The sequence below is a fragment of the Erithacus rubecula genome (assembly GCF_903797595.1).
Source record: "Erithacus rubecula genome assembly, chromosome: 8".
NCBI lineage: Eukaryota > Metazoa > Chordata > Aves > Passeriformes > Muscicapidae > Erithacus > Erithacus rubecula.
In genome coordinates this window covers 17,499,041-17,524,768 of record NC_136659.1, presented here as the reverse complement: position 1 = coordinate 17,524,768, position 25,728 = coordinate 17,499,041, and the positions used below count along the sequence as shown (strand labels likewise).

At 39.1% G+C, this 25,728-nt stretch overlaps 1 protein-coding gene across 3 annotated transcripts in view; it reads left to right on the top strand.

Moving 5' to 3' along the window:
- ITGA6 (integrin subunit alpha 6) overlaps window positions 1–25,728 on the top strand; it is a 39,524-nt gene that overhangs the window by 5,771 nt on the left and 8,025 nt on the right. For 2 of the 3 annotated variants that reach the window (XM_079310290.1, XM_079310291.1), the window contains exons 2-19: window positions 9,338–9,465; window positions 9,975–10,054; window positions 11,807–12,062; window positions 13,560–13,691; window positions 15,985–16,195; window positions 16,639–16,832; window positions 16,966–17,054; window positions 17,807–17,934; window positions 19,602–19,697; window positions 20,139–20,200; window positions 21,440–21,597; window positions 22,498–22,647; window positions 23,365–23,480; window positions 24,374–24,563; window positions 24,648–24,731; window positions 24,934–25,013; window positions 25,166–25,243; window positions 25,346–25,448. In XM_079310290.1, coding sequence (XP_079166416.1) covers window positions 9,338–9,465; window positions 9,975–10,054; window positions 11,807–12,062; window positions 13,560–13,691; window positions 15,985–16,195; window positions 16,639–16,832; window positions 16,966–17,054; window positions 17,807–17,934; window positions 19,602–19,697; window positions 20,139–20,200; window positions 21,440–21,597; window positions 22,498–22,647; window positions 23,365–23,480; window positions 24,374–24,563; window positions 24,648–24,731; window positions 24,934–25,013; window positions 25,166–25,243; window positions 25,346–25,448 — 2,335 coding nt within the window. Of the gene's footprint in view, window positions 1–9,337; window positions 9,466–9,974; window positions 10,055–11,806; window positions 12,063–13,559; window positions 13,692–14,881; window positions 14,999–15,984; window positions 16,196–16,638; window positions 16,833–16,965; window positions 17,055–17,806; window positions 17,935–19,601; window positions 19,698–20,138; window positions 20,201–21,439; window positions 21,598–22,497; window positions 22,648–23,364; window positions 23,481–24,373; window positions 24,564–24,647; window positions 24,732–24,933; window positions 25,014–25,165; window positions 25,244–25,345; window positions 25,449–25,728 lie in introns of all 3 variants that reach the window. The other variant, XM_079310292.1, reaches the window with a different exon arrangement.

Below are 25,728 nucleotides of genomic sequence, written 5' to 3'. Positions count from 1 at the left end.
CTTTGGAAAAGAGACTTTGGATAAGTGCAGTTATGTTAGTTTAGCTTAAAGGACAGACTGCATGTATTCTGTTGTGAAGTACCTGAGACAGATTTTTGTATCAAAATAACAGTGAAAGGTAAAATGTGCCACTTTCTGCATTGTGATTTTTTTGAGCATTTACTAGTATGCATTAATCATTTTTGGATCTGCTGGAGCAGTGGCTGTTTTTCTTGTTTCCTCTTACAGACCTACATCTAAAATTATGTAATTTCCTGATGTAGATTTCCTTCAAGGAGTTGAGCTAATATGTGTGAGGATGATTAGACTGAGTTAAGAAGGGAGAAGGTCTGCTGAATCAAGGGGAAAATGAAAAGAGGTTTATGGGATGGGCCCTGTCAAGATGCCATCTATAGCATTATAATGTATTCTAGTCCATCCAGGGTAACATGGACAGATCCTGCACAGGATTCCACTGCCAGCTAGGGAGTTTCTAGAGTACTTTTCAGCTGTATTCCTTGCATCATCTAAGAAATAGAGAACAGCAGATAAGAATGATCAGCATTGTTGAGTTTGCTGATAGCTAGTGTCCATAGGAATGGCAGAAATTTCTTAGACTGAATGTTACTTTCTTTTTAGTGAAGATGACATTTTTTTGGAAATGGAGCTGTATGTACTTAGTCTATGCGTATTTAATCTGTCATTGTCACCTTTCTCAAAAGTTGGTCTGTAAAATACATCTTTGAAAAAAAAAAAGAATTTCAAATATGCTGAGAACAACTCACTCCTGTATTGCTGGGGGTTGTTTGGTCAGCAGCACATGCATGGGTCAAAGGTCTGAGGTCTTCTTATCCTGGAAGTGGTCAAAAGTGGCAACCAGCTGTTGCAGATAGCAAAGACACCATCATCATGTGAGGCTGAATTTTTTGTCCTTTTCTTACTGCTCTTTTCACAGTACTCTAAGGGAATTATAAAGATTGGTTAGCCTTGCACCTTTGTTATCAGTGCAGCTGAAGCTGCATAGTGGCTCAGTCTGCTGCCTCTGAGATTTTAGTGATGTCTAGCAGAGTGTGTGAAAAACTGTTTTAATTATCCATGTTTGTGTAGTGTGAAAAAACCATCAAGTGGAAATCACATTTTCTTGGCCAAAGATGGTAAAATAAATTTGGTATATTTTTTTCTTATACAGCCAACTGCTCTAGCTGCTACTACAAATATGGTGTAATTTTGCAAGTCTCTCTAATATTTTTATCCACTCAATTATTTTTTCTGCTAGAGAAATGTTTGATAATTATGTAGTGTAGTCCTAGAATTTTGCTGAAGACATAAGATTCTTCTCTTCCCAGGCGAGCTGTGTTCCTGGATATAATGGAAAAATAGTTTTGTTGTCAGATCCAGTCCTAGAAATACCTGCAATACTGTTTGCAAAACTTGGAACTTACAGGAACATAGGGTGTTAAAAATACCTGAAAAACGCTAATTAATTATAGATTCTGCTCAAGTGAGAACATGGGGAGCAGCAAAAGAAAAAAATGTATGAGGGGATGCATGTAAAATTAGGTATGTGTGCATGGAGGAGCACCAGCATATAGAGTAAGAGAATGGCATAGTCTCAAATATCAGTTATTTTGCAAAAAATCTTGTTCTTAAGTTTTTGAAGCTGGTTGAATTCTCAGTTTGTATATTCCTATTCATAGTAAGATATAATAGTTTCTTCTCCTACAAATGTGTATAAAACCCATTTTCTTGTGAATGTATCGTTTAATTCTGTTGATGTGTTTATTCAGTGTTTGAGTGTTTGCATGGAACGTAAAAAAGGCTCTTTGAGCATCCCAGCTGTGCAGGCATTTATATGACCTGTTTCTCCTGGGAAAATACCTTATTGGAGTGATGTTCTTCCAAGTGATTTGAGTGCCTGTGTTTCCAGTTAATTTGAAGGCGTGGGGACATAATGCGTCATGTACCCAGTGACACATCTGCTTTTGTCATTAAGTTCATGGCTTGGAGAAAAGTCTTACTCAAACTGTGGATCCGATTATAGGCATTTAGCCCAGGGCTATGATGACTTTAAGACTGAAGGAATAATTTGAACTGTGCTTCAGCATGCAAGTGCCTTCAGGCTGTTGGAAGTGTATGTTTAATGGCTGTTCATGTACTTGTTCTCTGAAGCTCTTACTAAGGATTATGTATCAGGAAAATCCACACTTTTTCTTCCTGTGCAGAGCTGTTCATCCTGCTCCCATTGTACTCCTCTGTAGTCCATGGCCTTAGTTGATCTGGTGTGGGTGATCTTCCTTCCCCCTGGGGTGCTGCTTGGTACGTTTTAACTAAATGCAATGAACTTCTGTTCAGACCATGAATCAGCCAGAATTTATGTGTATCTAGTGCAGGAGGTTTCTACCTGTCTTGGTATTCCCCCTACAATTCAGAGGGAGGTGGTTGTAAGTCTGGAAAAGGAGGAGCAGGGGGGATTTCATAAATTACATGTGGGAGTGAAGGAACTATGGCTTGGGTTAGCATGGGGGGCAGTTGCTCTTCAGATTCTGCACGGCTGTGTTGGTTGCTGTAGTGTGTTACACTCCCCATTGATTCTACAGTAAAATGTCCATCCCTCTTGCTGTACTTCTTTCATGCCTTGTAATTGTTTAATTATGGTGATAAATGAAACTGATGTACTTAATTCTGTGAAGGAAGTAGAGGAATGACATTTCAACCCAAATACTTGTAAGTGAGCAACTGTTTCGATATTTGTATTTCTTTCATGTTTGTTTCCTTAAACATGTGCCTAATATATGATGTGATACTTCTTTAATTATTAATGGACTTCATATAGAGATGCCATGTGTGGGGATATAAAGACAAGTCCAGCAAATGTGAAGAAGTTTAAATGAATTCTGGAGTTTTCTATGGGATGAGTGGCCAGCAGCTCGAGTGCAGGAGACAGTAATTCCTGATTTGTGTTATGCACTGGTTTGCTGAAGCCTGTGGAGTGAGCCGTGCCCGCAAGACCCTGGTGAGAGCGCGGAGCTGGCGCAGCAGCAGCTCCTGCAGGGCCGGGGGCGGCGCGGCCGGGGAGGGGGCCCTGCAGCGGGACTGCGGTGAGAGACAGCGGATGGACACCTGCTCTCCGTGCTGACAGCTAGCTGGGCACTGCTGGGCCACCCGCCTGCTGTGCTGCAGCTGGCCTTGCCTGTCCTGCTGCAGATTAGTGCATCTGCAGCAGCTGGGCTGCCTGCGGTGGGACTCCCGCCGTTCACTCCTTCCCCTACAGACAAGGTGACTTTGGGCGGGGGCTGAGCTACAAGTGCCAGGACTTTGGGTCCCGAGTGATTCTTGAAATGGTGCACTTGTCACTTCTTGAGTTAAACTGCATGCTCTTGTAAGAGGCTTTCATGCAATGCCAGGCACTGCCATGCTAAAAAGCCTGAGAGAAAATCCCTTTAACATTATTTCTTCCATAAATTTATCATAAGTTAATTGTAAAACTGTTGAATACATATTTTACAATACTGGTTCATAGTCAGGTCCGTTCCTGGCATGGGTGTTCTTCCTTTTAAATCTGAAAAATGTACAGATTGTAGGGAAAAATTAAATCTGTAAGTAGTATACAGGTTGCATTTGCTATTTGACAATATGAAAACTATGAGGTATCTGCTGATTAAAGCCAGAGAGTTGTTTGAAATGGAAAACTGAATTTTGAAGCACAAATTTGGAAGTAGACTGTACCATTTATTCTAAAAAAAATGCTTTGTACCATTGGAAATGAGATGTGCAAAACCTGTTTCAAATCCAGACAGGCTGGGCTCTGAACTGTGATGAGAAAGTGTTTATTTTTCCATGTGACTTTCAGAAAGTCAATAAGTGGCCTTTCCAGAACAACAGGTATCTTTGTAGTTCCAGTTTTGCTTTGTAGTAGCTTGTCCTAGTCTTTGTGCTGCTTTTGGCTTCTTTTTCCAGCCTCTATCATAATGTGTTTCCGAAAAAAGGCTGAAGACATAAAATGAAACTTGCAGTCCTTCAAGTGCCAAGCCTCCAGGCAACAGAGATTAACGATGTACTTGGCCACAGCTTTGCACTCTTAGTTCCAAAATGTAGCTATGGAGTAGCAGATCGGGAGAATATTCAGTCACTTAAAATAGCTGTTAATAACGTACTGACCATGATGGGTGTCTCTGTAAAAAGCATCACAACCAAGCTCCCTGCTGACACAGTTACTGGTTGTATTTTGCTGGGGGGGGTTGTTTGTTTTTTTTTTTTTTGAGGAGGCAGTGGTTCAGCTCCAGTTCCCATTAGCAGCCTGAGTGCAGGGACAATATCTCTGTGCTAATTAGTCTGAGGTGCTCTTGTCCTGTGACTGGTTTTGGTTGTGGAATGCCAAATCCAAGCACGAAGCAGGGGTGATGCCACCAGTATTCACACACAGTGTGTGTCCCACTGACCGACTTCAGTTGTTTTGGAATATTGTGGTGGTTAAGTGCATCCTTCTGTGTTTGTTAATTTTAAAAATAGTTGAGACCAAATCAATATGGAGGACTGAAAATACAGCTCAGGTGGAGGGCTGTAGGTGCCCACATTGTGATCGGGGTCTCTGCCTAGAGGTTTTAAACATTTGATAGATGACTTGTGGCTGGTGATTTTTGTAGTAAAATTTAAACTGAGTTAGAGCTAGTTACTCTATTTTTTTTTTTTTTTCATTTTGCTTAATCTAGTGAAACTCTTTCCTAAGAGAGCACTGGGAGAGAGAAAGGATGTAGGCGTCTAACTGTCCGGAATGAGACTTTTCATGGGATTTAGCTTTGTCAGTTTCCAAATTTGCCCCCCTTTTCTGAAAACATAATGAAGTGCAAAGTCAGCAGTAGCAGCATTGTTACCTGAGAACAGCAATATTAAATTTGACACTTGTGCTCAATGGATCCTGCAAAATTGGCAATTACTTACATTAGTGACTATTTTATTTTGCCAATAGGCAGAAATAGTTAATGGTTTCCTCCCCAGGAAACACTTTCACTATTTTTACTCCAGTCTATTAACGCTCAGAGCAGGCCCTACATATGTGTTTTTTTGCTTTTTAGAAAAAGGCTGGCAAAGATGTGGTGCCTTGTTTGGGTAGAAGGATACCATGGAAAAGGAAAGAATTTAAGGAATGAGGAAAACTTAGGGAGATAGCAGAGTATCTGAGTTCTGTGCAGACTGTGGATTTTTTTTGTATTTATTTAAATCAAAATGTAATTTATTCAGTGGAAGCCTCTTACTTTGATGGACGGGATTGACTCTGAAAAACATTGAAGATCTTCTCCCTCCTGTCACTTGATTTCTTTTGAGTGTTTATTCCAAAATAGAACTGTAATGAATTGCTGATATTTTTTCTTTTCTGAAGTATGTTGTGAAAATCATACATTTCCTTTGGACAGTTCCAGGCTGTAAGTGAAGAAGAGAATTTCACTGTGGAGTGAGGGAATGTTTCCAGGAGCTTGGAGGATTTCTGGATTTCTTTTGATATGGTTTTCTCATTTAAACTTTGACTTTTCTTTTGGAAGTTACCAAGATAGATTCATAAACAGTACTGGAGGGAGTTCAGATAGCTGTGAAGAGAAACCACACCCAGTTCTCAGTGTTGTTTTCATTAGCCGAGAAAGAGCCAGAGCTACCTACTAAACATTTCAAGAATTACCAGTTAAAACAGGGAGGGTTTGAAAATCTGCATCCTACAGCTTATTATTCTGTAGTATATGTTGAAATGGAAAGCTCGTGCATTTTACTTTGGGTTTTAACAACTCTTTTGGGCCACATCTGATTAAATGAAGTTATACCCTTTCTTCTTGGTGTTCACTTAAGTGTTCTTGCTGAATACAGGTTGTTGGAAGCATAAAGTAGAGAAGAAAATGCAAAGCTCTCTTTGCCATGGCGCCTCTAGGTGCAAGTGTGGAAATCAGATGGGGGTCTTGGGGTTTGTGTTGCTGTGGCATTGGGGGTGGCAATGTCAGGTGAGGCGCAGCCATGTGGTCTCGGTCTTCTGCCTGATACTCAGAAATGTTTTGTGCTAACCAAGTACACTTCCTGCAAAGACATATTCTGCAAATGTGCCCACAAAGAACTGAAGATTTGACTGCAGTCCTACCCACAGCACTTAGCACAGTGATAGTAAATAAGGCATAAAAGTACCCCACTGCTGCATCCAACAGGGGATGAGAATTTGAGTGAAATTGCAGGGACAGATGGATGGGTTTGTCCTCCTTGCCCTTCGCAGAAGGGACACTGTTTGGTAAGCCTTGTGTCCTCAGCTGTGCTGAGTGTGGACCTGGGATATTAAGCCTGTGATTTTAATGGCACTGTTAGTGCTGTATGTAGCTACTGTGCAGTTAGTGCATTCTCACCCTTAGTCCAGAGGTATGTTGTATGTTGCATTCAATAAATAGTGCTGTTCCAGAATCTGACTGGCTCTTCTAAATGCAGCCAGACCTACAGTTCACAGACTGTTTGTGCATCTAGAATGGGACTTGTAGTTTCATTTTTGCACCATTGGTCAGCAGCTGGTAAAATGAAGCCTGGTACCTACCTGATGTGGGTAGTGAGTTCTCATCTTCTTCTGCTTCTTGGAAATATGTGGGTTTATGAAGCAAACCCACATCCAAAGGTCTGCTCTAGATGTAGGTGAAGTCAGTAAGATGTCTTGTTACCTTTTCTGACACTTGATTAGTGCTTGGCATAAGTGTTGAAATGGTGCTTTTCTTCCTCAGCTGTTGTGTTGGGGTGTAATGTAACAGTGCAGTGAGGTAGGTGGGTGTGGCTGTGCCAAAGGGATCCATGGAGGGATGTGGTGCTCGCTGGTCTCTCCCTGCTGTGTTGCAGCTACACCTGGCACACAGGGACAGGCGGGGTCACTGGTGTCTGTGCGGGGCTGGCACCGCCCACCTGAGCCTAAGGTGTGTCTCAGTAAGGTCAGGTAGTTAAAACATTATACACCAATGCTGGAGCTCTAAGCTTAGGGCATTATCTTACATTTTGCTATGAATCTGGGGCTGTAAGGGAGTAAATCTGTTCTGTAAGTCAGCAGATGCTCATAACTGGCAGCGGGACTTCAGTTATTATCATGTGTCTTCAAGAAGTAGTTAGGAGACGTCAATAATTAAAATAATTCTAATCGATAGAGAAACTGGACTGATTGATATGGTTAAAAATTAGGATTTCAGTTTGAAATTAGAAGATACATGTTTTAATTACATCTAGAGCCAAAATACATTTTAGTTCTATGCCAGGGTATGAGAGAATTCAGATTTTTTTTCCTCCGACACTATCACTTGATAGATGCTTATTTTAAATTAAATTGTATTAATAGTTGATTATGTTACCTTTCTGTACATCAACAACTGTGCAGTCTGGCCCAGGGAAAACTCATTTAGGTTATAGTAAGTATTGAAGCAAGATGCATGGGTAAAATCAGGATTCCAGTAGTTAGAAGCATCTGTTTCTGTAATTTACAAGGAATAGCAATTGTCCTCTTCTGTCTGATGCTGGACTCATGGTAAACATTATATACTAAGTCATCGTAACTCAAATAATAAAAAGCTAAGTCTCTGACAGGAACTGCTGCTCAGAGATGTTTATGTTCAATATACTGTATGGCTGAGCTTGTGTTTTCTGTAGAGTAACAAGGCAAGCCTGCTGTGGGATAGAAAAATCAGTAAAATTGTTTGTGTGTTGGAATGCCTTGGGTTTTCATCTCCAACTCTGCATTCTTGATATTGGGGCATCATTTAATTGAAAGTAATTATATAGACCATGTCCACAGACCTTCAGGGAGAAATCCCAGTGAATAAAATGAATCATACTGTGAGCATGGGTGAAGAGAAATTAAGAATTTGTTTTTGTCACTCTTCATTTGGAGAGGAAAAGTTCCTAGGTTTTAAATGTTCATGTTTAATCTGCCAGTATAAATAGATAGTGATAGCTGGATGAGCATCCCCTCACTCTGTCCTTACCTCTGACCTGTCTGCTTGCCAGTGAGAAAGCTAAAATGGAACATGCATAACTGCAGAAAAACTAACCTGGTTTTGACATAATGAGCTCAAACTTGATTAAAATTCTTTTATTAAATTACAGCTGAGTAAGTAGCCACAGTGTAATGACTGGAATGTGTCCTCTCTCTGGAAGGACTGTTGAGCACGTAGCACAGCTCAGTATATGAGCTGATTCATTTGTACTACTGCAGTCATGCTGAAATTCACACTGATCCATGGTTCATGGCATACTTCCATAGTTCTGTGCACACTTTTTATTTTTAGAGTAAGTACTTTGGCTTTTATAATAGAGTTTTGATTTTTCAAATATACCTTTTAAATGGTAGGGAAGCTGAACAGCAACTCTATTGATCAGAAATGACAATGTCTTTGCAAGGAATTTTTTGTTTTGCTTGATTTATTCAGCCAAAGATTAGATGCATGTGACTTTCTTACTTAGATTCCTCATACTGTTAATAGTCCTTGTAACGTTTATAATCATCACCTTGTAACCTTGCAGAACCCAAGGGCATAGGTTTAGTCTTCTCTGCTATGGTCTTCAGGGCAGAAAAACAGTAAGCAAGTACAAAGGAATTGTGCCACTTTTTAATGGATCTTTGGTTGCTACTTGAAAATACATTTCAGGATTTATCATAGTATTATACTTGAACTGATCTAATCTTCTGTGTGCACTTACACTCAGTATGTGCTTCTGTTGGCCTGTGTTGTAAGGACTTGCTGTGAAGTACCTAAGAGAATTCAAGTTTTTGTATTTGATGAACCTTGAAGAGAAACTTCATTTTGGAGCTGAAAATGGTTATTATCTGCCAAAGGAGTTGAGAGGGGGAGCTCATGTCTGCACAGAGCCTGGAACAGTTCAGTGAACACTTCCTTGGTCCAGGAGGGATCTTGCTTGGTCAGAGATACTAAGGTTCTTTAAATTCAGGCAAACAGTGGCATAGGACTGGTGTAAAACTAGAAGACAGCCTGAGAATAATTGTGTTTATTGTTGTGGGAGTTTCTGGTCATTTTAGTGAGTTTTCCCACCCTTATCAATGATTTCTAGTAAGGCAAAAAACACCCTCCGCTTGATGCCCTGATAAAAAAGATGATTTTCCCAAAACTGCCAGACACCTACTTTTTATCAACCACTCTCAGTGAATATGGCAACAGTCATAACAATAATAATAATAATACAGGTACTGGCTTGCAGGTCCAACAGCTGCAATCTGCATTACTGTTATATAGCTTCCCTCCTTCCCCTCTAGCAACTTGGTGAAAACACTTCTCGATTCTGTTGCCTTTCTCTTTTCTAATATTCCTTCTACATATTCCTTTAAATTATTTTACTTTCCCTGCAGATTGCTGGTTGGAGCTCCTCGGGAAAAGGCCTTTCCAGCTCAGCAAGCCAACAGAACAGGAGGGCTGTACAGCTGTGACATTGCATCTCCAAATACAAATTGCATACGTGTCATATTTGATGAGGAGAGTAAGTTCTTCAGAGCTTTTGTTTTGAAACAGGTGTCTGATTCTTCTTGTTTGATGTCCTTTCCTGAGGCAGTGTATCAGACTGTTGCTTCTAGGGATTTAATACATAACTAATTTTTGCATCAGAGTAAGTTATAGCTTAATTGCTAAGTTACTATGAGATGCTTAAATCTTGGTAGATTCTTACTGTTTTGTAAATTGATGTAACATGAAGTAATAGGCTAGAAGTTTACTAAAATGGATGCTGTTAGTGATAAAATGGACAGACACTGCCACCTGCAGACTATCTGGTGTTCTGTATGAAGAGTCTCCCCTGACATGGACTTCAAGAAAAAAAAAACCCAAACAAAAAACCAAAGCAAATAAACAAAAATCCCAAAGCAAACCAAAACAGAAAAATCCCAAACCAAAACAAATAAAGAAACAGATAAAAAAGAAAACTAGTGAATATTAATATAAATTAAAACTAGTTAACTTTAATATTTGAAGCTGTTTTATGATACTCTACAGCTGACCCGAAGACAGAGAGTAAAGAAGACCAATGGATGGGTGTAACTGTCCAAAGTCAGGGGCCAGGAGGAAATGTGGTGGTAAGTGCTAAAGGGCTAACTTAAAAAAACATAAGGGGTCTGTAGTACATGTCCTGAATGGTCTGTGTTTCTGTGCAGTTTGCTGAAAGGTAACTTGCCCAGGTTTACTCTTTTGATTTGTAGGTAAGGACTTAAATGCCTCCTTAGCAAAATAAGGTGTTAAAGGTTGTAAGAGCTTTCAAGTTTTTTCCTATGAGTTAGTCTCTCTTTATAATCTCTCTAACAATCTAGGATGGGCAGTTTATTTTCAAGGAATACACTTTTTATTTTTTGTCATATACACATCTTTTCTTTTAAATATTACTGGCTGCAGAAATAGGGAAGAATAGTGTATAAGGCTGTAAAAGTTGCAAGTTATCACCAGCCTGTTTTCCAAGATGATCAGCCTCACTTTGGCTTTTATCAGGGACTTCCACTGAGTAGCTCCTGTGAATTAATGTGGTCATTGCACTGCAGTAGATTGCACTGCAGTAAGACTACGTACTGTTCTTTATTTCATAGAATACATAGATACTCTTTATTTTATATTAAGTAGAGAGAAAAAGTTTTTGGGAGTTAAGAGAGAGTTTAAAAAGAAAAATTCTCAGTTAAATAAACGTCTTGTAGTACTGCAGGCTACAATAAAAGATAGGTGTGCAGTGAAGCTTCCTCATCTAATTGGCAGTTAATGTCACTGCTCCCAAACCTGGGGGCAGGTGACTTCAGGATGTGAATCTGGTTATTTAAGCATTTAGAGGCAGTAATAACTAGCTTTGGTCTGCCTCAGAACCCAAAGTGGGGAGGAGCACATGGAAAGAGTCTTGTTCACTGAATAATCGGTCATTGACTAATGCTATCCTATCTTTTCTTTCTAAGTGATAAGTGGAAATGCACTTATTAGATGAGGTGTGAGCAGGAGGTCACTGCAGCAGGACAGTACTGCAGTGCTCCAGTGTGGAGCAGCTGGATGTTTGTGTAACATTTAGGCTTTGACAGGAACCATAGGAAAGGTCTGTCAGCTGAGAAACCTGACTTGCTTGTGCTCTTCACACAGCCTGCTACATCTTGTTCTTCCAGAAACACTGCTGGCAAAGGCATTTGATTGTTCATATTTTTTTACAATGGTTTGGTGGTTACACTGCTTAGCTGGTGGCTAATTATCCTTTGTGTTAAATATTTGATTAGAATTATTTTCCCAGGTGATAGTCTGAAAGGATAAGGAACAGGATGTATTTAGTGCTTCAGCTCTGTCCCAGTGACAGTTACCCTGTAAGTGGAATAGCCAACAGAAGCAGTAGGAGCAACTTCCTCTCCTCCACTGGAAAAGCTTTCATCCTCTGCTTAGTGGAACTTTTCTGTAAGGGGCAAGTTCTGAATAGTCTTGTGTAGATGGTAGTTGAACCAGCTTCTTGTGTCCTGCATGGGTGTGTCAGTCCTTTAGCTTTGAGAGCTGTTGAGAAACAGACACTTCTTTCTTTGAGAGAGAGGGTGGTTTTCTCCTCACTTCTTGAAAGAGAGGGATTTGGTGTCAGGAAGGGCTTTAGGGATTTAACCCTGTGGCGTGCCTTGACCATGAAGTGGCTGCTGTGACTTATCTGTAGGTGTCCAACCTGTGCCCTTTCTTGCCTGTAGGAAACCTTGGACTCTGCCCTTAGGAGTGCAGGGTGCCTTACAGCACTGGTAGCAGGAGGCACTGCTAGATGAGCCCTGCCTTCTGTGGTGACCCATGTACAACAAATAGAAACATCACACTTTATTTCTTCTGCCTTGCAGACGTGTGCACATCGCTATGAGAAAAGGCAGTATGTGAACACAGTGCAGGAAACCCGGGATATCATTGGAAGGTGCTATGTGCTGAGCCAGGACCTCACTATTAAGGATGATATGGATAATGGAGTATGGAGTTTTTGTGATGGTCGTTTAAGAGGCCATGAGAAGTTTGGTTCCTGTCAGCAAGGTGTTGCTGCTACATTTACTAGAGACTATCATTATATTGTGTTTGGTGCTCCAGGCACTTACAACTGGAAAGGTATGACTTGGCTTCCTTCCTGCCTACCCTTCCCGTTTCCTTTGAGGTGGCTCTCAAAGGTTGCATCCAAAGTTTTAGTCTTTTTTTTTTTAAGGGGAGAAGAGGTAATAAAGATGTAATGATTTTTCCCTGTTTTTACAAAGTGCTGTGCTTCTGTATCAACATTTACTTTACCCTGTTTTTATAAAATGCTATGCTTCTGTATCAATGTTTACTGAAATTTGTTTAAATATCTTTGTATGTATGAATGAATAATGGAACTTTGCACATATGTACAGCAAATTTTCCCCTTATTAGTCTTAATCTTATGGTGGGATTGAAGGCTTACTTGAACATTTCCATACAGGAACAAACTACTAAATTTGTATGAGAGTTACTTGACCAGCCTTTTCTTCCACATTTGAGGAAATGTTAAGATAGCTGCTGAACTCTTTGTTTATTTTGCAATATTCACCCCTTTATTCTCTGTGAAGTTTGTGGAAACCAGTACTTTCCAAAATAAGTATTGAAGGATTGCAGGAAGATAACAGCAATACTACATATATTCATATCTAAATCCATGCATGTCCGTGTAAAATTTAATGGATAATCTAAGAGCCAAGTACTCCGTGTCATCTAGGAGATATTCCAAAACATAAGTGGAAAAAACCCTAGACGTTCTTTGTCAGTTTATATTCGGACGCATCTAAATGGCCAGTTCAGTCTCTTGAAGTGATTTTTCCCATCACACTTCATTACACCAACAGCTGTAAATACTTTCCTCTTGAGAACATCTGACCCTCCAAGCACAGCGTTTTTCCACCTCGTACACCTGTGCTGGTGTATGAACCGTGCAAAATCAGTGTGTTAAGCTCTGGCACAAGGTGTACTTTAGTGAAAACTTAATCTTCCACATATCTGTCAACAAAATTTGACCGACCTGAAACAGCATACTGAGTGCAGAGACAATTTTACTTTAATTGCAGAGAAGTGCTAAGGACAGTCCTAAGAGTACTCTTCTTTGCAATGGAAAAACATGCTTGTGCTTGCCAAAACCTTAATTATGCCAATTGATAAAAGGGAAGCACACATTTTATTGAATAGCTTTTTTCCTTCTTAAGTATCCTTTCTAAATATATTGCTGGTATTTGTCATAATGAAATGTAATTTTTTTTCAAAATTCCTGTATACTTACCTCCTTTTTAAGAGAAGCTTTGTAAGGCTAAGAAATACAGAATGAGGGTGGTTTATGACCAAACTGGTTCAATGTTTTTTTTTTCGAGAATTTTCTTAGTATCCCATGTTTTCCATTATTGTATGGTTTCTCTGTAGAGCAGCATGAGCTTCTGGCACACAGAACAGAGACAAAACGCTAACCCAGTGCACTATTCTGTGTTTGTCCCATTTGTTAACAGCAGTCACTGTCATTCATCATAATTAATACGAGTTGGGAACATTTATTTATTCTTTTCTTCACTTATCATTTGTTTGGTTTTATTTAATCATTTCATTTTTCAGGGGTGGTTCGTGCAGAGCAAAAGAATCAGACATTTTATGATCTGGGTATCTTTGATGATGGGCCTTACGAAGTTGGTGATGAGAGCCGCCAGGATAAGAATCTAGTTCCTGTTCCAGCTAACAGTTACTTAGGTAGGATTAAGTACATGTGGTAAATCTCTTGAGGTCTTTTAAACATTTGTGATCCCAGCCTGGTGTGATAATCTGAAATAGGAGCAGATGTTCCACTGTGGACCCTGTAACATGTTAACTGTTCTGGATAATTCACAGCCTTCCTCCAAATTTATGGGCCAGTTTTAAGTGTAAGATGATAACTGCTGAGGTACCTAGAAGAGCTGCTGTTGTAATGTGAGATTCAAGGGGGTGATTGATTATAATCACTGTGATGGGTCAGTACAATGAAGAGGTCTGTAGTCCTTAGTCATACAGTCTCTGCTATGTAGTGTAAGAAAGTTTATCAAAGTTAAGAGCTTCTGGTAACTATTAAGGCTGCAGATTTTCTGTCCTGGTAGGTAAGTGCAATTCTTTTATTCTTCAAATCTTTAAAACTTCAGTGGCTTTTAAAAGACTTTTAAAATACCATAAGTTTATATTTTACTTGTGTGTGTGTTGCAGGAGGTGAATCTCTCACTCTTTGTGCAGTCAGGAAAGCAGGAGTATGTCCTCAGTACAGTGACCTTTCTGTACACCAGTGAGATACACTGAAAAGGCTGTGCTGCATTTTTGGAAAGGCATTAAGTGTAAAGAATCCTTCTGTTCCAGTGCAGATTTCTGTGGTGTATCCACTGCTTTTGGCATATGCAACAAATAGTTTTGGTAACCTGAGACTGAAATTTCTGTGTGAGTGATGGAAAGCTGACTAGATGGGAAGGGCATTGCTAATGTAAAAAGTAAAAAAGCAAGTCAAGAACAGAGCAGGATTAGAGCTATGTATATATTAGGAGAAAGAGCACATAAACTTCTGTTAAATATCAGCTGTAATTACTGGGTATAAAGGTAACTAGAAAAATCATCCTAAGAGCTTATGTTAGATAAGCTGATAGCATCTTCTGGTGGAATAAGAATTGCTGAGGTGAGGAGTGCTGTGGAGGCCAATGCCTTTTCCTGTGAACAGTCATACCAACTTTTTCCAGTTGCATAACCAATGCATTTATCTCTAAATGTGAATGTTGCCTTGATTTGTAATAATCAGAACCACTTCCAGGCAAGCTGTCTCATCTCAAGCATTACTGTTCTGTGTTTAGACTGCAAGCAGATGTGGTTATAGGTGCTTTGCTTAACTACTATTTTTTTTCTCTTCAATCTTTCACTCGTATTTATAGGTCTTCTATTTTTGACAGCTGTATCTGATACTCATCCAGATCAGTTTGTGTACAAAACATTGCCTCCCAGCATACAGGTCGACAAGTCAGTGGATATAATGATGAATAGCTACTTAGGTTTGTGACCACTTGAGGTGGCAGTATCTGGTCAGACATAACTTCCAGACCTTTGTCACAATCCTTTCCCCTCTATCCCCTCTCATATCAAATACATTGTAAGTAAAGCATGAAACAAACCAGGGATTCAGATAAAGGGGAGACAGCAAAGTAACAAGGCTTCAGAGAAATGCTGATTTGTCATGCATATCTCCAAAACTTCTCATCCTTTCCCCCAGCTGGGACTCCCTCAGTTTCTTTCTGGAACTATCTCATTGTGAATTGCTGTAATTGAGAATTTCCATGGTAGTGGTGAAATGTTTCAGGCGGAGACTCCCATCTGCTGGCTGGTATCTTCCTTCCCTACAAAGTGGCAGTTTTCTACTTTGGCCTTTATTAGCTATATTATTGACTTTTATAGATACATGCAGTATAGTCTTTTAACTTGTTTTCTTATATTTTAAAATGTATTGCAAGACTAAATTATTTTGAACATGTCATGTTTAAGGCTGCATTAATTTAAAATTGCCCATTTCACCATTATTGTGTAAGCTGATTCTCAAATACTGCATACTTCATTCATACGAAAATGCTTGTGCAGTACAGTTTGCATGTTTGTAATAGAATGATACTGACTTGACTCAGGAGGTTTTCTGATACTTTTGCCAGAGGTGAAGTACTCAAGCTATATTCAAGTGGTAAAGCTGTAGTTGTGTCTAAGCTGTACGTATCCTGTACTTGGTGTCCATGAAAAGCAGTCCAAGTGAGCAGTGAAGTACTGTGTTTTGTGGGGGAATACTGAATACAATGTTCAGAAGAGTGTTGACTTGCAAATATGCATCTACCAGTGCAAACAGAAATGGAGAATTCCCAGCCACAGCCCTCTGTATTTTAGACAAAACTTGTATTCCATATACCACTTTAATATAGCAGGGGAAATGTTTATTTTTTTCACATTAAGATGCAAGCTGTTAGTTAGTTAATTTGCATTTCTTTCTCTGCATAAGGTTTCTCTTTGGACTCTGGTAAAGGAATTGTCTCCCAAGATGAGATGACTTTTGTGTCTGGTGCCCCAAGAGCGAACCACAGTGGAGCAGTTGTTTTATTGAAAAAAGAAAAAAATCAGAGAGCACTTTCCCTGGAGCACATGTTTGAAGGAGAAGGACTGGCATCCTCTTTTGGCTATGATGTTGCTGTTGTGGACCTCAACAGTGATGGGTATGGCTGTGGTTAACTCCTGTTGTCTGTATAATAAAGAATAGCGATTTTGTTTATTTCTGCTTTAGATTTTTACATTAGAAATACAAGGAATGATAAATCCCACCTTCCATGTTTTCCTGGAGGAAATGCTGAGTGTCTTGAGAATCACTCAGGACAGTCTACCTTCTAATAAAGAGTTTTATTTAAACGATTATTACAAAAAAACAGGAAACCAGTCTTGTACCCCAAGAAGGCCGTAGAAGGTCCTTGTACACCATCAAGGAATAAACCAGCTTGTAGGGTCAATGAGGCTGTTGATACCCAACCAGTTTAATGCACATTTTAGGCTTTCAGCTCTTTGGGCAGCTGATTTTGAACTAGCAGTCTGAGCAGTTACTTTTCAGAGTTCTTCTACAAAAACATTGCTTTTTTTGTTGTTGTTGTTTCCTTTGAATTGTAAGCTGGCAGGACATTGTTGTTGGGGCCCCGCAGTACTTTGACAGGAGTGGGGACATCGGGGGTGCCGTGTACATCTACATGAACCGCCAAGGCAAATGGGCGGGGGTGAAGCCGCTTCGCTTAAACGGAACCACGGACTCCATGTTTGGACTTGCAGTTGAAAACGTTGGGGACATTAATCAGGATGGATATCCAGGTAAATGAAAACAATGGCAATAAAAATGTGTGACATTGTCTGGCCAATGCCAGACTTGCAACATCTTACCCTTTGATTGCATGCTGCAGAAAGAGCAAGAATGATTTTGGATGTTGCAACTTATTTTCACCAGATATTGCAGTAGGGGCTCCCTATGATGGTTTTGGCAAAGTCTACATTTATCATGGATCTGAGAATGGAATAAATACAAAACCAGCACAGGTAATGAAATAACCTTTACTATATAATTATTCTTGAACAAAATCAAAGCAATGACAGGGCTGTCCATCTTCCTTTCCATTGCTATTATTGTGGGGTGGTGGGTATGCAGGAAAGTCACAGGGCCTTTCAAAGATTGCACTGCTGACAGGAAAGATTAGGAATTCTTGATACTAATATATATTTTTATTTATGGGGCCATCCGTTGGCACCAATAACATGTACAGAAAGAAAAAGATGTGTTTATAAAAAAATTCTGGAGTTTAAAAAAAAATAATCTGATGATGTGAAAACAATTAGTTTCTTTGTTTTCTCTTTTATTACTACTGTTTCACTTATTTTGAATTTTTTTTTTGAGTGTCACTGTGTCCAATTTACAGGGTGGGAATGAAACTTCATAATACTCCCTAGAATACTGCTTGAATACTTCATAATGCTTTATAAAATACTTTTTCTGTTTCTAGTGTTTATAGTCCATAAATACTGTAAATAAAGATGAACGAAGCTCTCTGCAGATCAGCAATTTCTGGTACTCACTGTTATTGCCAACCAATTTCTTGGAAGAAGAGCAAATCATCTTGGCACTTCAGTGTCCTTTAGCTGAACTGAACACAGGTCCCATTTCACAGGTCCTACTTCATTGTATCTCTTCTCTTTTTATTCTCTGGCAACAAGATAGTTTTGTCCACTTGTTACTTATTTCACCTTTATCACTTTTAAATGTCTGAATTCCCTCGATCTTGTTTGCTTTTTAGATTCTTGATGGTGAAAAAACAAACACCAATTTCTTTGGTTACTCTATTGCTGGAAATATGGACCTGGATAAAAATTCTTACCCCGATGTTGCTGTTGGTTCCCTGTCAGATTCTGTAAACGTGTACAGGTATTATACACAGAACCTTAATTAATTACCCGAGTTCCGGTTTTAGTTTCTTACAATTTGCTTAGAAGTAACAAAAAGCTGTTTGGCTTTGAGTGTACTTTTCCTACCAATTGGAAATTTGAGGAAAGGGAGGGTGAGGGGGGTAGGGAAGAGACTCCATAAATTGATTTGTTACCTTATCCCCCTCCTCCCCTTTAAAAACCTGCCTTACAATCAGTACAAAACAGTTCCTGTAGAGTGCTGATGTGGGTAGTGTACCTGCACCTCAGTTTTGTCCTGTTGTAAGTTGGATGTCTGTGTCCTTGAATGGAATTTAAGGGTGATAAGTAATTCCTTAAGGACAAGTTTGCTGCCCTTATCTTATTTAATTGTGCCTTACTGAAAATAGATGGAAACGGAACCAACCCCTACTATTGTAGCTGAGGATCCAAACCAGTGCGGTTCACACAGCCTTGCTGAGCTTGCACTGGGGTCCATGAAACATGAGGAAGCCCTGTAGCTAGGATCCTTTGGGATTTCTGTAGCACGTGCCTAAATTAGGGATGAGGTTACAGTCTTTGGCAGACCTCTGCTTTTTTCGAGTTTAATGTACTGTTAAGCTGACCCATTAGTAATGGGCAGGAAGAGGACTGTCTGTCTCAGCATCAGAGCTGTGAATGCTGCATCAAGCTCAGTCTTTGATGGTTGTTATCAGGTCCCAGAGAATGAGAAGCAGAAACTCTAAAATTGGTTATCTCAATTCTGGGACAAACAACTTTACTTTTCAGTCAGAACAGCCCTTCCTACAGTTTATACTCCCATCTGTAAGGTGTGTAGTATCTGTGCATGTAATTGTAATGTTCTTAAATACACTGGAACACCGCCCAAGAAAAGCAACTCACATGGCTTGTGAAAGAGAATAGAGTAGGTGACAGAGGAGTGGTGGTCCGATTATTTAGCATTTTGCTTACTCAAAAGGAGCCTTAATCTTTTGCTGATAAAGGCAGGACAAAATCTTTTACCAAGGTGAGAACAAAAACCTCTTTTGGTGACAAAGAGTGAAAGGAGTGGCCCAGTTAAATGGAGCAGGTGGCTTACCAGCTATTTTAAACAACCTTTGGATGCTTTAATAACAGGATCAGCTCGTTCATTGGTTAATGTGCAATATCTTCTCCCTTCCAGAAAAGGCAGAAGTATGGCTGCAGCCTACAAGGAGAGGAAGCAGGAAATGAAAACATAATTTCCCACAGCCACCAGGTTCCATATTAAAAGCTCTTGTGAACATGAATCTGAATGAACTGTAGTACCTGTAGCTGTTCACAGGAGCTGAATTACTACTGGTGGTAGAAACCATCACTGAATTTTCTGTTTTTCATAAGTATATAGAATGGCAATGCCATCACATTAGTTAGTATAGCCCACTTCCCCCTCAGGATCAGTAGTTGTTCTTGGTGACCTTTGCTTTACTTAGCTTTTAATAGTTCTCTGTTTTTTTCCAACCAGTGTAAAAGCCAAACTCTGTGTTGCTTGGGGTGTCTTTGTTGAAAATCAATGCAACAAATGTGTAGAGGGAATCTGATATTCACCTTAATTATTTCATTAAATTATTTCATTATTAATTATTTAATCTTAGCAGAAATTACTTTTTTACATCTTATTTTTATTCTCCATTTTTTTCCCAAATGAAGATCTCGGCCTGTGATAAGCATTAGAAGAAACATTACAGTTCACCCTGATAGAATTGATCTAAAGAAAAAAAACCCTGAGGACCATGGTGAAATTAGGTAAATGAAAAAGAAATTACTCTAGCCTTGATGTATTGAGCTTTCTGCTGTCAAAAGCCATTCAGTGATCATGTTTAAGTGAAGGGATATGACAGTTGTGCAGATTAAGCAAATGTATCTGCATATGTTTATTCTGACTTCCTGAATTTCTTCAGGCTACTGTGCTAAAGACAAGGTGTGAAATACTCCATTTCCTAACGTTCATTTTTGAAAATGAATGTCACCTTGCTTCTTTTGACTTTGAACATAAGTATGTTGGTTTGAAAAGCTTTGTCTTGAGTAGACACGTAAGAGCAAATGCTTAATTGCTCATTAACTATTTTTCTTGCTTTGTAATTGTCTATTAAGCAGCAAATAACAGTTATAAGACTAACCTGTTAAAACTCTTAATTCTCTTGTACCATGCCTTTTTAAACATTAACTTCTTGACACTTTTTACAGGATGGATGTGAAAGCATGTTTTCAATATACTGCAAACCCCAGAGATTTAAATCCAAGAATAAGTAAGTTCTGAAGATAAGTATTTTTAATGTCTGTCACACGGTTTGCTTGTTTTTTTAGAGTTTTAATGGAAAAATACTGCTCAAATTATAGTGACTCATCTCAGATAGTGACTGACAAATTTAAAATGTGACTCAGTGCTAAGCTTAGCTGTTGCACAGTCTGTATTTAGAGTCATGCTGGTGTGTTAAGCTGTTCTGTGGATGACAGACTAAAGCTTTCTAAGTATTACAACTGCCAGTGAGCAAATGGCTGCTATACAGATCCAAACCATTTTTGCCTGTCTAGGTTAGTTATGCTTTAGAGAATAATTTTTAAGAGCCGTTGTATACATTTTTAGTGAGCATTATTTCTTATTAGAGGCTTAGCCTGTGAACCTATCCTGCATTCATGAAAATGGTTTTGTGGAAATTACTAACTGAAATTAAAAAATCTGCATTAATAGGAGAAGACTGGAAGATTGTGCCACAAAAACATAAAACACTTGTTACAGTGCTGCTGTTACTACCTCTTGGAGAACTGTGTAGGATTATGAGAGGAAATGAGAAGAACTTTAAGCAAATGACCATTTTTCTCCTGTGTTGTCTTGAGTTTCTCAGTTATTTTTAAAATCCAAAGGCTGTGCCTGAATGAGGTGCTGGTCCTTCAGCATGTGAAGTGCTTGCAGATCAGTGCCTTGGCACTCTCAGGGCCATTTCCACCCGTGCAGCATTGGATTAGCTCGTTGAAGCAATTATTAAAAGATGCACCAAGTTCAGATCTACTAAAACACATCTCAGCACACAACAGGACAGCTCGAGTCGCACTTCTGCTTTCAGTGTTGAAATTATCAGTGTACCTTGTCCTGAGAATCGTGCTGGCTCTCAGGTGCCATTTGGGACCCAACAGGAATCCCCTCCAGCGCAGTGGGGGTGTTCACAGTGGGCAGCTCAGCCCTCTGCCGGCTCCGCGCAGCAATTGCAGCTCCCCCGCAGCCCCGCGTGCCCCTAAGGGAATGGTTTAATAGGCAATAACAGCATTTGGTTTAGAAATTTTCTTCACATTCACACACGGGTACCTGGCCCTCAGCTGTGGCAGGACAACACTGACATGACTAAAAACAGCTTGTGAAGCCCAGCACTGGCTGGAACAGCCTTCTAGAATAATGCTTAAGATCATACCTGGTGAAATCAATGTTCTTTTTAATGTGGAAATGATTTCTTTTTCTGTAGTGACATACTTTTTTTTATTTTTTCACACAGAGATCAATTACACGTTTGAAGTGGAGAACGAGAGGCGGCAGCTGGGCCTGCCCTCCAGGGTGCGCTTCAGTGACCACTCCTCTGATCAGTTCACTGCAAGCACAACCCTCAGGGGACAGAACTCATGGCAGTGCGTGACTACAAAGCTTATCCTGCAGGTAAGGGAGACTGTTTTATTTCTGCTTCATTTAGATACACTTAAAACAAAAGAATGCTCCTTTTTTTGCAGCCTCATGGAAAGAGCCTTCGTATATAACTTTGTATATAATTTCAAAGTCATATGCAATATAAAACTTCAAAAATAGAAATCCCTACACACGATGCTTCCTCCTGTTGCTTTTCTTGCAAAGTATGGATAAGAACTATAGCTACTGCAGCACACTCTGGAGGTCAATAGTGCTGAACTAATTTAAAACCAGTAGAGAGGGATTGAGTGCCAAAAACAGAGAGTTGCTTCCAACAGAATTAACTGTTACAGCATTTTATAGTGTGATTGTTCAGGAAAAGAATTTTTCCCCTGGAGTGGATGAATGGGTAGGGCAAGAAAGTTCGTATGTGCTCTCTTGACTTGGCTGCTGTAGCAGTGCTTAGAGGTGGTATTGCTCCAGAGGCTAAACAAATTCCCTCTCCACAGTCAGCAGGAATGAGTCAGCCTCCAAGGTTGCTTTTGACCCCAGCAGATTAAAGAACTTTAATTTATGAATAGAATAGGATCATAGAATGGTTTGGGTTGAAAGGGACCCCAAGGATCATCTAATTCCAATTCCTGTGCCATGGACTGGGACACCTTTTACTAGACTCTGTTGCTCAAACCTGTTCCTGTAGCTGTGTGAATTTCACAGAATTACCATCTATGGTTCCTAGGAATTCTTAATGGCGAGAGAAATTGTCAGATTGGGAAGCCAGAGAAAAAGAAAAGACAGTAGGACTGGGCTCTTAGGGTTCCTGCATGTTTAGAAAGTGCTGAATTTATATACAGTTTAAAAAGCTCATTTTTGTATTGTTTTTTTTCTTCTCTGCACTGTATACTAACTATGCAGTTTAAAATGTTTTAACAGGAAAAAATTAAAGATAAGCTACGTCCCATTCCAATATCAGTCAGTGTTAAAATTGCTGGCCTGGAGTCACCATCCAAGAGAAAAGAGAGTGCGCTTCCAGATCTTATACCAATTCTAAATTCAAATGAATCTGAAACAGAGACCACAAAAGTAAGCCTTTGATATCACATATTCACATAAATCTGCACTTCTACAAATAACTTAATTTTAAAGACTGTAGAAAACTAAATTATGTCCAAAGGAAATAACTGGGGTGGCACTGGACATGTAGCTATTGATTTATTATTTTATATTTTGGCTAAACTTGTTACATGTTATGAACTATGTACTGTGGTTTTTTTACAACAAAAGTGAAGATGGGATAGCTCCTCAGTTTCTTCCCTCTCCCCAAAAAGTTTAGGAGGAAATGTACTTTTGATTAAAAATGGAAATTTATTGTCTCCTGCTGGGAATACTTGTCCAGCATAGCAAGATAATGTACACTCTTAATTCTTCCACTGTTAGGATGCTGTAACGGCATTTGAGCAATGACTGCAGAGTAACATAGAAGGGAGGGAATATCTCAGTTAAAATTGTCGTGTCCTCCATGCTTATTGAAGAATCAGACTTAAAGATGTATTTCCTCATTAGAAGTGTACCTCTCACTTAGAATTATCCAACTCTGCTTTGCAGTCACATTTAAAGTTCTAAATTACCAGCATCAAGGGTTTTATTTCACAAAGAAAAACTCAACAGGATAAAATCTGAACTCTGTCCAAGAAAGTGCCTTGTGGGTTCCATGTCGATGCTTTATTCAATGTGCTTCAGAAATCTCATTTTAAGCTAGAATTGTGTGTCAGGCAGTAAATTTGTTTTGGTTTTATTTAGGTGGAGTTCTTAAAAGAAGGATGTGGAGATGACAATGAATGTCACAGCAATCTTAAGCTTCAGTACAGGTTTTGTACAAGAGAGGGAAATGAAGACAGGTTTACTTATTTACCACTGTAAGTCTTGATTAATGCACTTTTAAAGTTCAATTTATTAACAAGTGCTTAAAAGAACTCTTAGGAGAGGATTTTGGAAAAGAAAGCAGCTTTTTTTCTGTGTCTGGCAAATACAGCCCTTGGTAGTAGTATTGATTTGTCAGGCTGAGGAATGGGGGCAGAGGGGAAGAGCTGGAGAAGAAAAGTGGTTCAGAGTTGAATGGATACTAAGTGGCCACAATAGTGCAGGGGTAGGCTAAAAATAAAATAAAACCAATTTAACATCTGGAGAAATTAGATTCTAAACCAGCCTTGCAGTAGCTTATTGTGTGATACTTAATTACTTTGCAAATGAAACTTGACTGTATGACAACTTAAGAGAGTATAGTCTAATAGCCCAAGAGAAGTAGTTAAAGAGAAATGGAGTAATGATTTCATTTTAACACATGCCCCACCACCCTGCTGCATCCCTCCTTCCTGGAGGACCAGTGAAATTAGAGCAGGGGTAAAACAAACAGAAGGAAGTACATTTATTTATTGCCAGCAGTCAGACATTTTTAGCAGTGAGTGCCACACTCAGAAGCCAATCCTATGTATACTTAACAAGAAAAAAGCAGGTCAGTAGACTAAAGAAAATTAATCACTGTGAGTCAGATGGAAGTGCTGGTTCAGAAAAACTATAAACTCCTGATTACTTGAGGGATTTATCAGCCTGTTCTGTCCTCTTAACTGCTGGCCACTGTCAGATGAAATAATGGTGTGGGGGAAAAACCTATGACTATTCATGTTCATAGTTTTACCATAATTCTCCCTAATAAGAGGAAATTGTATTTGGATAAGCCATCATAAGAAGCAAACTTGCATGCACATTTGTTTTCCAAATGCACAGAACCCTGTACATTCTGTTTCTGCAGTGAAAATGGCATGCCAGTGCTTGTTCTGAAAGACCAAAAAGATATTGCCCTGGAAATAACAGTGACAAACAATCCATCTGATGTAAAAAATCCACAAAAAGATGGTGAAGATGCATATGAAGCTAAACTAATTGCAACTTTTCCAGACAGTCTGACATACTCTGCATTCAGAGAGATGAGGGCTTATCCTGTAAGTATTTTTAAGAGAAGAAATACTGAAAATTTAAAAATATTTCCAGTGTACTTTACTTGTAAATGTTTTCTGTTTAATCAGGAAAAACAGCTAACATGTGGTGCTAACCAAAATGGTTCTCAAGCAGAGTGTGAACTTGGAAATCCTTTCAAAAGAAATTCTAATGTAAGTTGCACTTACTTTACTCAAGCTGTAAAATTTTGTCCTGACTGACTGCAGTCATCCAAAGTTCCTGTGTGTAGTAACTGGAAATTTGATTTGGAGCTGTCTTTTTAACTCTAGAACTTAATACTGAAATATTCTATAAAATTTAATGTATTAATGTATCTTATAAAGAGCTCATGTATTTGTCTTCTTTCTTGTTTAGGTAACCTTTTATTTGATCTTAAGTACCACTAAAGTTAATGTTGATACAACAGACTTAGACATTAACCTGAAGCTAGAAACGTAAGTTTTCTTTGTGTGCATGCACTTGCACTTTGCTTTGATATACAGTTGTAAACATTTTGAATTCGTTTGTTTAATTCACAGAAGTAATTTAGAAGTAGAGAGAAACACACTAAATTTGTAAAATAAACATTGTTTCTTTTTCATTGTAGAACAAGCACTCAAGTTAATTTGACTCCAATTACAGCCAGTGCTAAAGTGGTTCTTGAATTGCTTTTATCACTCACTGGGTAAGTGTTGATAGCATGACAAATTGGGGGGTCTGGGGACAGTTTTGCTTCAGACTCATTAAAATCTTTTATTATTCTCCTTTCTCACCCCCACCTGAACAGAATTGCTAAGCCTTCTCAGGTATATTTTGGAGGTAACATCATTGGTGAGAGTGCTATGAAATCTGAAGATGATATTGGAAACCTCATAGAGTTTGAATTCAGAGTGAGTAATTTAGATGAATGCCAACAGCTGCTTTCAGTAAAATGCAGCTTCTTGCTTTATGCGTATGAATACTTAAAAAAAGTTGCTATAATGAAACTGGCTTTTTTTGTCCCAAAATTCTGACTTCCTGATCAGAACATGCAGTTTGACTATGGACTAGAGCTTCTCTAGGCCTTGATGTTTTATGATCATATTCTGAGGAAGTGGCCTGAAGCTGCCTGCATACTCTTTATTTGGAGCATTTCATGTACATTCAGTTGTATGGCATAAAAGCCCCTGC